The sequence below is a fragment of the Anticarsia gemmatalis genome, chromosome 3 (assembly GCF_050436995.1).
Source record: "Anticarsia gemmatalis isolate Benzon Research Colony breed Stoneville strain chromosome 3, ilAntGemm2 primary, whole genome shotgun sequence".
Lineage (NCBI taxonomy): Eukaryota > Metazoa > Arthropoda > Insecta > Lepidoptera > Erebidae > Anticarsia > Anticarsia gemmatalis.
This window is the reverse complement of record NC_134747.1, coordinates 11,902,887-11,917,493: the sequence shown is the minus strand read 5'-3', so window position 1 is coordinate 11,917,493 and position 14,607 is coordinate 11,902,887. Positions and strand designations below refer to the sequence as shown.

The 14,607-nt window shown below is 35.7% G+C and overlaps 1 protein-coding gene across 3 annotated transcripts in view; it reads left to right on the top strand.

Annotated features, from left to right (window-relative positions):
• The window catches only part of chinmo (Chronologically inappropriate morphogenesis), a 64,020-nt gene that overhangs the window by 44,375 nt on the left and 5,038 nt on the right, over nt 1–14,607 (top strand). For 2 of the 3 annotated variants that reach the window (XM_076136603.1, XM_076136601.1), the window contains 4 exons: nt 11,660–11,883; nt 12,343–12,662; nt 13,770–13,978; nt 14,389–14,601. In XM_076136603.1, coding sequence (XP_075992718.1) covers nt 11,660–11,883; nt 12,343–12,662; nt 13,770–13,978; nt 14,389–14,601 — 966 coding nt within the window. The remainder of the gene's footprint in view (nt 1–11,659; nt 11,884–12,342; nt 12,663–13,769; nt 13,979–14,388; nt 14,602–14,607) is intronic. The other variant, XM_076136602.1, reaches the window with a different exon arrangement.

Genomic DNA, 14,607 nt, shown 5'->3' with positions numbered 1-14,607 from the left:
GGTATATTTTTACAGTAAGTTTCAAGACTAGAATGACGCATGCCCTACCCTACTCAGAACATATTTTACTATTTTTATTAGCAACGTCAAACTGTCAAAATTCGTATCATAGATACGTTTATCGCTAGTAACTATTTCTTATCATAGTTGACTGATAAAACTATGATAAACGTGCCGAATAAAATGGTTAAATGCAAGATATTGCGCTTAATACAACTTCAAATAATTGAGATATGTAGCTTAGAACTAGTTTCCGCGATAGATATATGGATAATAAAACAGCACTTTTATGTCACGAAATAGCATACGATATTGTTAAAACATAAAAATGTAAAGAAGACACTTATAAGCCTACTAGTATTTTATGTTAGGTGCTAGGATCAGATTACTGTCTGTATCTGTAGTTTTAAAAACATTTAAACACTGCTGCTCATGTATGCAAAAACTAGTACATAAATTGAAGCTAAACGTAGATCTTCTGCTAAACTCAGTATTGCACTAAGTTGTGAAACTAATATTATACAAATTGTAAGAAACTATTACACCTATTGCTCTATAAATAAACGAGTCACACCAAAAAATATTGACAGTTGAATATTTTAGCGTATTTCGGTCGTACTTTTCCGATTTTATCTTGAAGTCAGTTCGGCGAGGCCATTGTTCAGTGATTTTATTGACAGACCTATATCACTGACAATAGTTTTCGTTCTTGAATACTCGATAAGAGACGCCAACTGTTTAATTTTACGTGTCGTGGAGGCATTTAATGTCATATTTATAGCTCTATTACTATTCGATCGATGAACTGTTTTACAAGGTCCATATTAATATTTCTGTAGGTAGATTTTCTATACTATGTACATTTTATGACACTTTCTCCTACACTTTTCACATACTTCGAAGTCAAAATTCTCTTATTCAAAAAACAGTTACTACTTTCAGAGCAAAAAACAAACGAATGTCACTCATATAATTTATTTCTATACCAATTTTTGATGAAAAAAATATCAGATAGAGTATTCTTTTTTGTACTACAGGAGATTCTCCCAATCTTTCCCATGAGATTTTCCTCAATGCAAATCGACTAGCAGACACGGTTGAGCATTATTTTATGGCAACATTTTCTATAGATCCTCCATAGGTTATGAGTTCGGCTATATTCAGTTTACCCGCGATTGACTCTACAAGTTTTGAGGAAAGTGAAACAGCTGATTTGCTTCACTTTTTTCTATAAATGAATTACCATATAATGCTGCTTGTTAGTGACGATCTTTTCTAACCTCTTAAATGAGATATTATTGTTGTTATTGTTTTATTGTATTTAAATTTGCCAAGTTTGCAGATAAGATGTTTTCGGTTTTAGTTCCCTCTAGTTTGTTTCGTAAATAACAATTAATTGTAATTCTTTTGATCTTCTGGTATGCAAACAGAAGTTAGGGACTAGATTGTTTTCAAAATGCGTTTCTGTGAGGAAATGTCTATAATTATTATAGTTATTCTAAAAATCTAGAAAGTTTTAAAGCGCTTATTATACCCATTAATGTTTAAAGCCTGCGTTGTTTGACTAAATGTTTTTAATTTAAACTTTCGTTGATTCGTTGAATCTTGTTTATTATATTCTTGCAACCGGTTTCTTTATTATTTTACTCAAACTACACTCAGCGGCAGAAAAAGTGGCCCAAGCGCTTATCGTGAATTTGTAAACAAATTAAGTAATATATGAAAGATATATTGTTGTAAGTAGTTGCGAAGTGATCTGTTTAGTGTTATGAAGTGTTGAATTTCATATTAATTTAAGTGACGGATGACTTTTTCTAACAATGTGTGTTAGAACTGAATTCAGTGTTGATTCGAGAGGTCAGTTGAATTCTGTATTTTGAAATATTGCTGCACGGAAACGATTTTCTTTATGATTTTTATTGATTATTGGTCTATTTAGATTTTAGAAAAGATTTGAAGATGTCACTTACTGCTGAACAAGTGGCTTAGGTGGTCTTGTTGTCCGATCAGGGCCATTACCATTGAGAGGTGGCTGCATTTTTCAATGTATCGCGTACCACTTTAAGGTCTGCGATTAGGAGGTATCGTGAGACTGGTCTCTACACGCGGCGACCAGGAATTGGACGAACACGATGTACATCCGCAAGAGATGACCGATTTGTTAACCTCGAGGTGCTGAGAAACCGCTTTCTGACAGCGTTTGAGATTCACTAGAGGCTTCAAGCGGCACGCGGAGTCATTCTTAGTGAACGGAACATGAGGCGAAAGATAAAAGAACGTAATTTACGGTCAGGAAGACCAACCCGAGTACCAGAACTCGAGAGACACCATCGAGTTGCGCGATTACGATTTGCTCGTAAACATGTGAATTGGCTATCGACCAATGGAGCAAGTTCTTGTTAACCGATGAGTGCTGAGTAGCATTAAGAGCACCAAATGGTCGTGAGAGAGTGTAAATTCGCCATTAAGGACGGTTTTTTCCCAACACAACACGTCAGACGGTCAGTTACAAAGGTAGGTCTGTTATGGTATGGAGAGGTGTATGTTTGGAGGCACGTACGGAGCTTGTCATCGTAGATCAGCGCCTAACAGCAGCCGGGTACATTGAAGAAATCTTCCAAGACCATGTTGTATCACTTATGGATTTCATTGGTCGGGAGGATTAACTCTAATGCAGTTTAATGCGCGCGCTCATAGCGCCCGCGTTGTGGAATCGCACCTTGCTGATATCGGGATTCAAAAACTGGCTTAGCCTGCTCACAGTCCAGACATCAACCCTATAGAACATGTCTGGCACATGCTAAAAAACAGTGTATGCGCACTGCCCAACCCACCAGAATCACTTGGTGAGCGAAGAACCGCTCTAGTCAGAGTGTGGGATAAAGTTCTTCAAGAAGTAATTAAAACATCCTCCAAAGCATGCCAGAATGCATGCAGGTCACCATAAATGCTAGAGGAGTTAACACGCGGTATAAACTAGATTTTTTCTTTGGTGCAGAATTAGGTTTTTGCAAAAACTTTCAGTAAGCGATTTCGACAAAAGCTGTATTTTTTAATTTTTCCCATTTTTGATTAAAAATTACGACTATTTAGTGTAAATTGTAACTAAACTTGTGTATAAACTGTTTAACTAATGGTTATAGCCAAAATAGTAACCATATATTGATATTCTAAAATGTTTTATCGTAGTTTTGCTTTGGGCCACTTTTTCTGCCGCTGAGTGTATAATGAATGGCGAGCGCTGAATATTAATGAATTATATTTTGCTATTTTTTAGTAAGTCTATTTGGATGCTGTATTTAATATTTAGACAAAAACATTCAGTTTTGTAATTAAGTAAATAAATGTGTGACTTCAGTTTTTATACGTACAAAAATGTATGCACATAACTTATTTAAGATTTTGAATACCTATGGATTTTTTTCTGTTATTTTAATTTAAAACAAGGACGAATGTATAGTGTTAAACTGCTGCTGCCATTGAGTCTTAGGCTGGTTAAAATAAAGGTCAAATCCGAAGCACAAGAAACTGGTATCGATAATGGCACATTATCATAGTTGCTACTCTAGAGATCCAATACTTTGTTACCAACCGATGACTGCGCATGAATGAGCCGTTGCTACGATCAACTTTTTAAGCTCGCAACAATTTTTTTACATACTAAAAAGTCATAGGTAGGTAAACTCGTTTCGTGCCAATACGACCTCTATTGTAGCTAACATAAATTAACATGCGATACACTGTTATAAAAAAAATACTATAAAAACTAACAACGCATAACTCGCGCAATCTTTGTGAAAAAAAAATATCACGCAGGTTGGTCGAAAAATCAAGGTGTTACTGCGGTCGGCCAAACATCACTCTGTAGAGGGAGGGGGGCTGTGTTCTAACCCCCACGATACCGCAGCGGGGTACCACCCTAACAGTCTATACTTGAGTGCATTATACACGTAAAACAGACCACCCTCTCCCTGGAATTCTCCTGTATAGTTGTGCATATTTAGTGTAGGCCTAATTCCTACCCTCGGCCCGGGGGTGCAGGCATGTACCTATTGATTTGCGAGGGATGCGGCAGAAGGGTTAAATTTACCTTTGCCAAATTGTTCAGTCACGATGATTGAGCAGTTTCGGTGATATAATCAAAGCGATCGATCGTGTGCAACAGGGGACGGTTTTTGTTTCATTTTCTGTTCGGCGAGACAATTTCCGTTCGCTTTTAGGCAATGTGGGTATTGACAAGTTGAACTCAGTTTAAATTTAAATAGCCTCATTAGATGGTTTTGCGACTACCAAGTATATTCAGTAAATACATGACTGTACTATGTTATCAAGTGGTCATAAAATTCTCTATTTTATTCCGTATCTACGTTTATATTTTACTAAGATATGTCAAAGACAAAGACTCCGTACCTGTTTCAAAGACTGTCACTACACAAATGTTTTTATGACATTTTTTCTCTACCGTTTGCTGATTTCCCTTTGTGAACTTCCGTTGTACAAGTATTGAGTAGAAAACAAGTTATAATGTACTTGTTGTACGTATAAGTCACCGAATATTATCGATTTTAGTCAGCGAGTAGACAGGGACAGTGAATACCTAAACAACGGTATTACGACGCAAGTCTGATTTGTCTCTAAGTAGCCTACTTTAATTCTAACGGTTCAGTATTTCGCCAATTCGATTAGTGATTCAAACACTAGCACTAAACGCACTTAGCCTAAAATGTACCCTGAAATACTAATTGCAATACCATTAGCAATCACCACACGTACAGAAACCGAACGTCCGAAGCGGTTCACCTAGTTTTCCAGCCGCCCCCACTCCGTGCAAGATTGATTTTCTCTCACGCATTTCGCTTGCACTTTCGTTAGGGGTGTGTGTCGCCGTCTCGCTCTGGCAAGGCTGCGTGCCTCCCGCGTCGACCTTGAATTTGGGTGGCTCACGCCCGCCGGGTGGGATGCGTTGTCATGTATATTCGACAGTGTGGGTGTGCGTGTGCGTGCGGGTGGCGCCGGAATCGGGTTAGTCGTGCCCCCCTGATGTCGTTTTCACTTGCATCCGGGCTTTGAAGCTTATATCTATGGGAGGGGAACTCAATTTTCAATTTGATTTCGCATTCGCTCCAAATTTTCGGCTTTCGCTCCCGGATGTTGGGGAAATCGCAGATGTTTGCGCTTTTTGAGGTATTTTTGTCATGATTTTTAATATCGACGCAATATTAATTTTTATCACTTGTTTTTTAACCTAAAAATATTTTTGGCAAATATGTTAATATATTCTAAAATATATCACAAATTGTCATGCTGCTTTTATTAAAATGTTTACTCGTTGGCAACTATAATACTTACGAGTATTTATGTGATCAAACAGAATGTTTGATTACGTCATCGAGATACACTAATCGCCTCAATAAATTTCATTGTGAAACTATAAAACGTCAAATTAAAACACACACGAACCGCATCTGTTTATATTTGCTAAGGGCCGCGCTGATTATAACACACGACACGGCGACGTAACGACATGCTTCACATAACGAATTCTCCATTGATACGAAATCAATAGAGATCTTGGAATATTAATACGTACTTAGGGCTTAATCCCACCCAGCGAAACGTCAATAACGAAGCGTAAAATCAACCAGCTTAGTCTCTGTCTAAACTCCTTTGACTATAACGCAAGGCCTATTTGCACCTAGTCAACGTATTATGCTATTCTGAATAGACCGTTACCGCACTAACGGTACTCATGTCATTGCAAATGTTCGGCTCGTTTGCCTTTGTTTTCAGCGCATTCGATCCGCCACAAACTATTTGCTTTAACAGGAACGTGTCCTTATTCACCAAATAATAATCACCTATCAAATCGGGCACGCTGCTATGCATGACAATAGATAGAAACGTGATTTTCAAAATCTAACGAATAAGTAACGAGTTTTTATTCGCGTATTGCATTATAAAGCTGACTCGAAGGACAAGCACAATGAATAATATAATTCATGTTTTTTGAACAATTGTAGTCACAATACTATTAAATCTTTCCTAGTTTATTGTTAGTTTAAATACTAAACAAGTTTCAGATATCGATTACTGAATAAGGACTCGAACAATTGATTTTCTTCTATGAATTTTTCAATGTAACTTCCACTGAAGCGAATAAAGAAAATAATAGTGGACATAACAACCTCATTCATAGAACTATACAATCAATAACGTATTTTGTCATTGAATCTATCGTTGAATTTTTAAAGGTGTTCTACATAAAGGAACGGACCATCTTTATAATCTATTCAGTTGTCGCTGACCTATTTACGGCATGTCGGTGCAGTGTCGGATGGTCACGGCGCGATATACGAAGAGCATGTTTTAGTGGGCCCGACGGAATTAGGACACCGCTTGTATTGAATAATGTTGTATTATATTTATTGTTATTGGTTTATGTGTGAGAAGTTGTTTTGGAATAACCGTTGGAGTGTGCCTGTTTTATTCGTTAACGTATCTTTTTTGTAACAGTCATTTATAAAGTTAGAATATTCTTTAAATAGGTGATCGAAAGAAGCATAGTACAAACATAACTTGAGTTTTTTCAACAATTTCCATAAAACTAATCGTATTATTAGTCACATCTCCCATTTACACATCCATGATTAATATAAAAATATCAACACACATTCAAATTATCATAACTAAACCGATCCGAAATAAGGCCCAATGCACACATGCAAGATAAGCGTTAACTAGGTCTTGTAATGGGGCCAATGTCAGCGGCGATGTTGTAAGCAGCGCGGGTGCCGAGTGCGTCGACCAATGTCGTGGCTCCATAGCTCGGTGGCTCATTTCCTTGTTATAGCCGGCGCAGGCGCAGGCCCAGCGATGTAGAGACAGTTGCAACACTGCAATGATATATGCGTTTGCCGGCTTTTTGATGTTTGATATGAATGATTGTGGAGTTTGATAATTTTTGTTTATGGTTTTTTTATTTAGGTTAGCGTTTTGTTGGTGAGTGCAGTTGGTAGAGTCGTATCATGTGGGTATTAGTATTATGAATCTTTGTGATCATTAATTTAACTACAATTAAACCAGATGTAGTGATTTCGCGGCTTATTATTTTTTGAATCACAATTGCATTATATACCTTCGTAATTATTAGGACTGTATGATGAAAAGTGGTATTAGAAACATAGGCGGTCACAGATACGATAAAATTATAAGATTTTTATTGATTTCTTATCTACACTACGTTAGGAAAAATAGACACATACAAAGTACTTATCTAATACAAAACTAAATTTAGAAAAGTAGATTTCATTTACGCCTGAACTATGCAATAGATAAAGTAACAAGCAAATGTATGAAAAAAAAATCTACTTATTCAAAAGTGAAACCGGTTATAAATACTCCTGTTTTCAAATGCAGTACATCATTACATACATAATTATAAGTACTTTTGTTTACCCACGAACCCATACAAAATCTCTCAAGGTTGAGACTGGTACTTCGTTATATACATGATTCTTCAATTTACATAAATTATTTATATACTTGTGTATGAACACGTGTTTCCTTATTCAATTATATAAGTATGTGTTTCGTATCGCCACTATCAGTGCAAAGGGCCTCTTAGATACATTAGATTAAGTTTGATACGATTATTAATAGATTGCCGCTACATTTTAGTGACACGTCTTTTTATGCGTATGAAATTTCGAAAAGGGCTTATGTCTCATCTTTATAATGTCGGATACGCCCTTTTTGATTTACTATTAGAAAAACTCATAGATTTTGATTTGGATGATTGATTTTGATATTTATAAATGACTCTTTAAGATACAATCAAAACGAATATCGTTACAGCACTTTAATACGTAGAAGTATTACTCGAATTTGAGTAGGTCCAACATTAAATTAATTAATTAGCTACTTATCTCAAAGCGATAACTATCTAAGGAGTAATAAAACAATTCTTTACCGTATTTTTTATTAAAATTATTATAATACAGATGGCTTTAGTACCAAAACTACTATCGTAGAGGCGTTCATTAGCAACAGCCTAATAATATTCTACGGAGTGGAAGAATATAAATAGATGTTCGTGTACTCTTGCACACACAAAACAAACGTAGAAAAAAATCACGTTTTTTCAAATCACTTTTGGAAGTAACAGCCGTTTTTTTACGAAAATAGTTTTTGTTCTAATCAAATTCATGTTAAGGTAGGAATTTGTAGTATTTTAGGCATCGTATTTTGCTCAAAATAACTTACTATTTTTACTAGGTAAAAAATCAATATCCTGTAGTGTTAGTGGGTTTTTTTGAAGACAAAAAAATGCATTGTTTTAGTTTAAACAAAACCTATGACGCAGTACTTCACGTGTGTATTTTCAATTATTTTCGATATCCCTACTATTATTTCTTGTGCGTATAATAGGCATAGCGAATTCTATTGTAATAAAAATTAACAAAATGGATCGAAGAACGAGGAAGTAGTTGAAATAAATCCGTGGGCGGGGTTTGTAGGAGCGAAACGGTCGTGCAACGTTGTGCCTCAATATTAGGCCGCTTGCATGGTTGCGACATAAAGCGACATAAATGTTTTCTACAGGAAAAATCAGGATATTGTCGTTGAAATGTAGGTTTATTTACGACCAAAAACTGTCAAACTACTAGTCATAGTTTATGTAGTTAAACCTTGCCTATGATCATTTAATTAATTTGCGGGATAAAAGGTATCCTTTATTAAATTTCATAATAAAGTACGATGACGTTAGAGCTTTATGTTGGGTTGGACTTTTCCTATTTCCGATAATGTTAGAGTTAGCTTTCGCAACAAACTCAAAAATATTATTTTAGCTCAGTATTTAGATTGCATAGTTAACTGCGAAATGCGGGAATAAATAAATTAACAAATCCCTATTTTTCTACAATATTATCTATTATTCAAACGATGGTATTTCCGAACACAGTCCTTTGTCCTATTTAATTTGTGCAAAGGGTTATTTTATTCATAGTTTTACCTTATGTATTGCGTTTTTAAATTCAGTTTCCTTGTTTTAAAGGACATGGTGTATATGAAAAGTCCCATGACATCATATCCATTGTTTAAGTAAAAAGATCATTATTTTGTAAATATATCCGTGTTTGAAATATAGCCTATTTGTTCACACATATAAGACCAAAAATAAAATCTATATATCTTAGTTGCTTATTCTCTATCTTTAATATAAAAGTAATTACTAGACATTTCAACGTTGCTGCCAAACCCCTACACATAATAAGGCAGAACAAAGTGTTACACAAATTTACAAATTTAGTTTCATTATTAACTAAATGAAATTAGTTACCCACAGTCTTTGGCCGTGCCTTTGAAGCCAGCTTGTCTGTCCTGTTGTTCAGGAAGGGTCTATTTTATTGTTCTGGCAAATGATTCTAAAACGCGTCCAGGTCATTCTTCCCTCTCCACTTTGGTCTTCTGCATCTATATTGGCAAAGATAATCCTCCCAATTAGAAGCAACACCATTCTTGCAATCTGTCAGTCTTCTCCCGGATTTATAGCAACCTAAAAAAGAATAGTGCAAAATATCACGCATATTGCGTTTGAAGGTTAAACGTATATAGAAAAGTTTAGCGCATATCATTAATGTTTATGAATATGTATGTATTTGCATTGTGTTTACGTGTATTTCAAGGTGCGTTCGGATTTCGCGAACAATGCGCATGTCATTAAACTATTTGGATTTCATAATCGTATTTAATGTTGTTTTTGTTTGAACCTTTTAAATTTGAGTGAATATGCAAATAAAATGTACATACATTGCGTTTTTAAATATGACTTCCGTCTGTGGTACCAAAACAACATTATTTAGAAAAAAAAGCATACATAATTATTATGTTTAATTGAGATCTAACTCTTTTAGAATCAACGCCTTTTATTTTAATACGTTTATTCGTAAACCCGAACTTAAGTATAATAAATAAAACATTCCTCACATACGTTTTGTTTCTAAGTACATTCCGACCATTGTTAAAAATTGTACCGAAAAAATGCCATCGCGACGCGTAATCTTATAGCGTGCGGCCGGCCTTCCGTAGCGCATACGACCGCGGGTCCAAGGCTAACCGTATTTTGTTCCGCGGTTCGTGAGTAGTGACGTAATAGATGTAAGTACTCCCTGCTATCTATAGTGCGGCCGGTAGATACAATGCGTGGCCTATATCGACGCATAGTAAAACATTGTTCACATACAAAAATATACGTTTCTTGTACAAATGTATTAAATACAATTTTAATATCATAACAGAAGTAGTTCTAAGTAATAATAGGCAGTAACGTGTATAATAAATTCAACCTTGAGATGAATAGTTAATCCAAAAATATAGTTATTTAGTCGACTTTCAGCGAAGTCGTAAACTATATAAAAGACTCAGAAGAAAAAGTGTTGGAAAACAAACAAATTGTAAAAAGTTTTTGTTAGTAGCTCTAACTTTTTATAGATACTAACGCCATCTAGGACAATAAAAGGGAACTTGTTGGGATGCTACGGTCGTAACGCGAAGTGTTTAATGAAGCTGCGTGTGCGTTTACATTTTTATGTTTTGTCTTTTTCTTATCTTTAAAGATAGTAAGAGATAAAATCAAAGTAGGAAGTGTTTCTTTTCAAAGTAATTGACTATTAACTTTTTTTATTGTAAGTACTTACGTTACGTTAACCGTTTTGTATTATATTATTATGGTTTGAATACGAATGTATTAGCCTTTTTTGGTTCAGTGGATCAAGGTTGGTTATTCAAATATAATTATACAAATATATACAAATTCTTGGTATTGAAAAACATATATATACTTTTCATATTGTAACATAGGTTAGTACCTACTTACCTTTAAAATTGACTGAATGATAGGTACATCAAGATGTTATATGATATTTATAAATTAGATCGAAAGGTGCAATTCCATTCAATCATCAACCAAATGTGTACATAGGTCTAGTATTTATCTCTTATTATTATCAAAATATTGTTTGTAAAACTAAAAAATCATGGATATAATAAATTCTCTATCAATCGCGCGGTTTACGTTCCCGTACCGACTTCGAAGAATTGCTCTACGCTCTACCTTGACTTTGTTTATTGTTTATTGCATCGCGTGGGTTCCTTCTTAATATATTCAAACATAAAAATAGACTATAGGGTCAACAAGATTAGCTAAAACATACAATGAAATTCTAGTCATCCATTTTGGAATTCCAATGTTTCAACTTTTAAAAATAGATTTATTGACTTGGAGATATTGTGGCTAGTTCCTTACTACCTAAATAATGTATGATGGTGTTAATCTTTGTATATTATTAGATAATATACTCCACGTGTCACGTACCGTTTTATTATTAACATAATAATGTACTTAAACATTTTGTTCACGATACAAATGACATCAATTTTTAGTTTCTTCTGAATGCAATGTGCAAAGTTAATTTCTAATAATAAATATAAGTTTGATGTCGAATTTTAAATGATTACTTCAATGTCAAGATTATCTTTCTTTCAATAAATCATGATTAATACCAATAGTCTGAAGATCTTTTGTGTTATTTTCTTCATCTAGTTCAAACCATGTTTTTCTTGATATTCTTGCTCAATCCAGACTTTTCTTTAATTCCAGGTCGCCAATTCAAAGCTCACAAGGTGATCTTGGCCGCGTGCAGTAAACATTTTCAAGAACTATTCGACACGGCCCCCCCGAGTCATGCGGGCGCTTGCTATGTCATCCTGGAGGCTACCACAGCCGATAACATGCAAGCACTCCTCGAGTTCATGTACAAGGGGGAGGTCCACGTCAGTCAGGACGCTCTGTCCAGCTTTCTCAAGAGTGGGGAGAATTTGCAGGTGGGTAAATGATGTCAGTGATTTTCCTAATGGGTTTAAGGGTATTTAAAAAGGAATCGAATAAACCTTTGTCAGGAGATTCCATGAGGTACTCTCTTACAACTTCGCAGAATATTTTTTAATGTTATCGACTGGGTTGGGAGCTGAAATGAACCCCGTTCTTGGTGAAATAGTTTTAAAGAATACAACAGATAGTAAAATCTTCTAAATGACATTAATACAAATTTCAACCTTTAGAATTGCCACACGTGTAATAAGTACTTACACTATTCATAATTTTGTATTGAATTCATTTAATTCTGCCATTATTATTGTAAAACAGATGTCGGATATATTGTAGCAAAAACGCACGTGTACCTTTTTGTTTACCATATACGTCAATGCTATTCTCCGTTACCATAATTTATTCAGGTGTACACATGGAACAATTCAAAAGCGTTTCGATTTAAATGTTTTCAGGTCAAAGGCCTGTCGATGGAGATGTCACAGGACGCTTGGGTGAAGCAGCAAACCCAGCAGAACTCTGGAGACCGTCACCAGGCGCGCATCAAGACCAGCCCGGTGTCTGGTTCCGGGAACTGCGAGGTCCAGGAGTCAGCTCCTCCACAGACACACCCTGCAACGTTCACCCCAATTATGCCACAGTACGGGATGCCGATCCACGGCAATGTTGGGCGGTATGCTCCGCCGGCCCACTTGCCCATCCACCCGACTGGGCACCGCAGGCCTGCGCCACCGAAACCGTCTCCGGCTCAAAGTCCACTCGCTAGGAATTACAGGTGATTATCAAGACAATGTTTATGCAGCTATATTAGGTGTTATTTATCCTTAGTATGGAATATCTTCTTAGTAAGAATTCCAATTTTGTTATGAAACAAAAAGAAGGTCCAAAGTTCATCAGCTGCGCATTTGAGTTGCCTACCAAAAATGTTACCAACACTTCGTGTCACTTTGAGAAATCCATTAATACAAATTGCGTTCATTAAATGTAAAAAAAAGACTTTCACTTTACCAAAACTATAAAAAAATTGTTCTGAAGCAAAAGTGAGTAAGCGATAACATACAATATAAAATAGTTCCTCATTATTTTGCTAAGCCTTGAATACAGAAACAATGTTTCAAGTAGATAACACGTCTGTGTATATTTGTTTAATGAGACATTACATGCATGTCTTAACAAGGTTTTGCTTTCAAACTAACAGCTGATCAAATATTCTTAAAATAAAATTTTATTACTCTAATAAATACATACTTAAGTACACTAAAGATATATTTTCAGGAACATATATTTTTGATTATTGATCAAAATGTAGGTAGAATCAAACGGATTATCAATACTAATAATCTAGACAATAAAATTGTAACAAAATAGGGTTTAACGAACGACCTCGACCCTGAAAAATAATCGAATGTTACTAAAGTCAGAATATATCGATAACCTACAAATTATATCTCGAAACGGAAGACATTTTTTATCAAAATACTGCTATTTTAGTTTTTTCCAAGTTCTTCGCATCAAAAAAAAATATTCGATAAAAACCAAAGTAAGATTAATCTCAATTTTGAGTTTTGGAGCAGCAGTAATATTAGTATCGGTCTAGCGATAGATAATGTGGTTTCAATTATCACAAATCGCACCACAGACGTATAACCTACTTATATTTTTTGAATATTGTTTGATACCCAAAGTAAGGCTGTTTTATAGTTAGGCAAAGATTTAAAGATTAAGTCCCTTACCCGGACTTGGCCAGCGTGGTGTACTCAAGGCCTAACCCCTCCCTCGTTCGGGAGAAAAACCTCGCCCAGCAGTGGGACCATAACAAATGAAAAAAAAAATGTTAGAAGATTATCTTCACAAAATAACCAAATATTTTCTATTGTCCTAGACAAAGTTCATCGTCATCACACTGCGGCAGCGTGGCCGATGAGCCGGACACCCGTTCTTCGCCCGGGGCCGGTGCTGGCGGCCGGTACGAAGAGAACCCGCCCGACTGCACCTCGACCCTCGGCAACCCCATCAAGAACAACGGATACGAACGCAGCGCCTCTGCCAATGATGAAATGAATGAACGAAATAACGAACAAGGAGCTGAAGGTGAGCACCAAACATGAGACATATCTACGTAGATGTAGATGCATGGTGTGTATTGTACTGTGTTGTGTATGTGACTTTTTTATTATTGAGTTATTTAGATTTTTTTTTGATGTTTAATTGTTTAAGTCATTTTGATGTTGAATTTACCAGTCATTTTGATATTGCCCCCTTTTGAAAGTTATTAAGAATTTGATATTTAAAGTAATTTTTTTGAGACATTTCTAGTTTTGAAATTGATTGATTAATAATTAAATTACTTATAGTCTTGATAAAAACATATTCGTAAATAACCTTTTGATAATATTTGCCGAAATAAATTTCAATAATCTCAATCTCATTGCTCTATACCTGACTGTATTATAAACCATGTGTGCCAAACCATTAATTCCTTAATAATAAATTCAACACAGTGATTCACGTGTTTCCAGATTTACGGATAAAAAGCGAGAACGACTACCAGCCACCGGGGTACAACAACTCTCCGCCGCCGGCGACGTCGCTGCCCAACGCGAACTACCACGACAAGCCGATGGAGACCTCGCCGGTGCCGCCGAAGCCCAGCCCCGACATCTGGCCCACCAAGCTCATCACGAGCAAGTCTGGAGGCATCGCTACTGCTGACGGTGAGA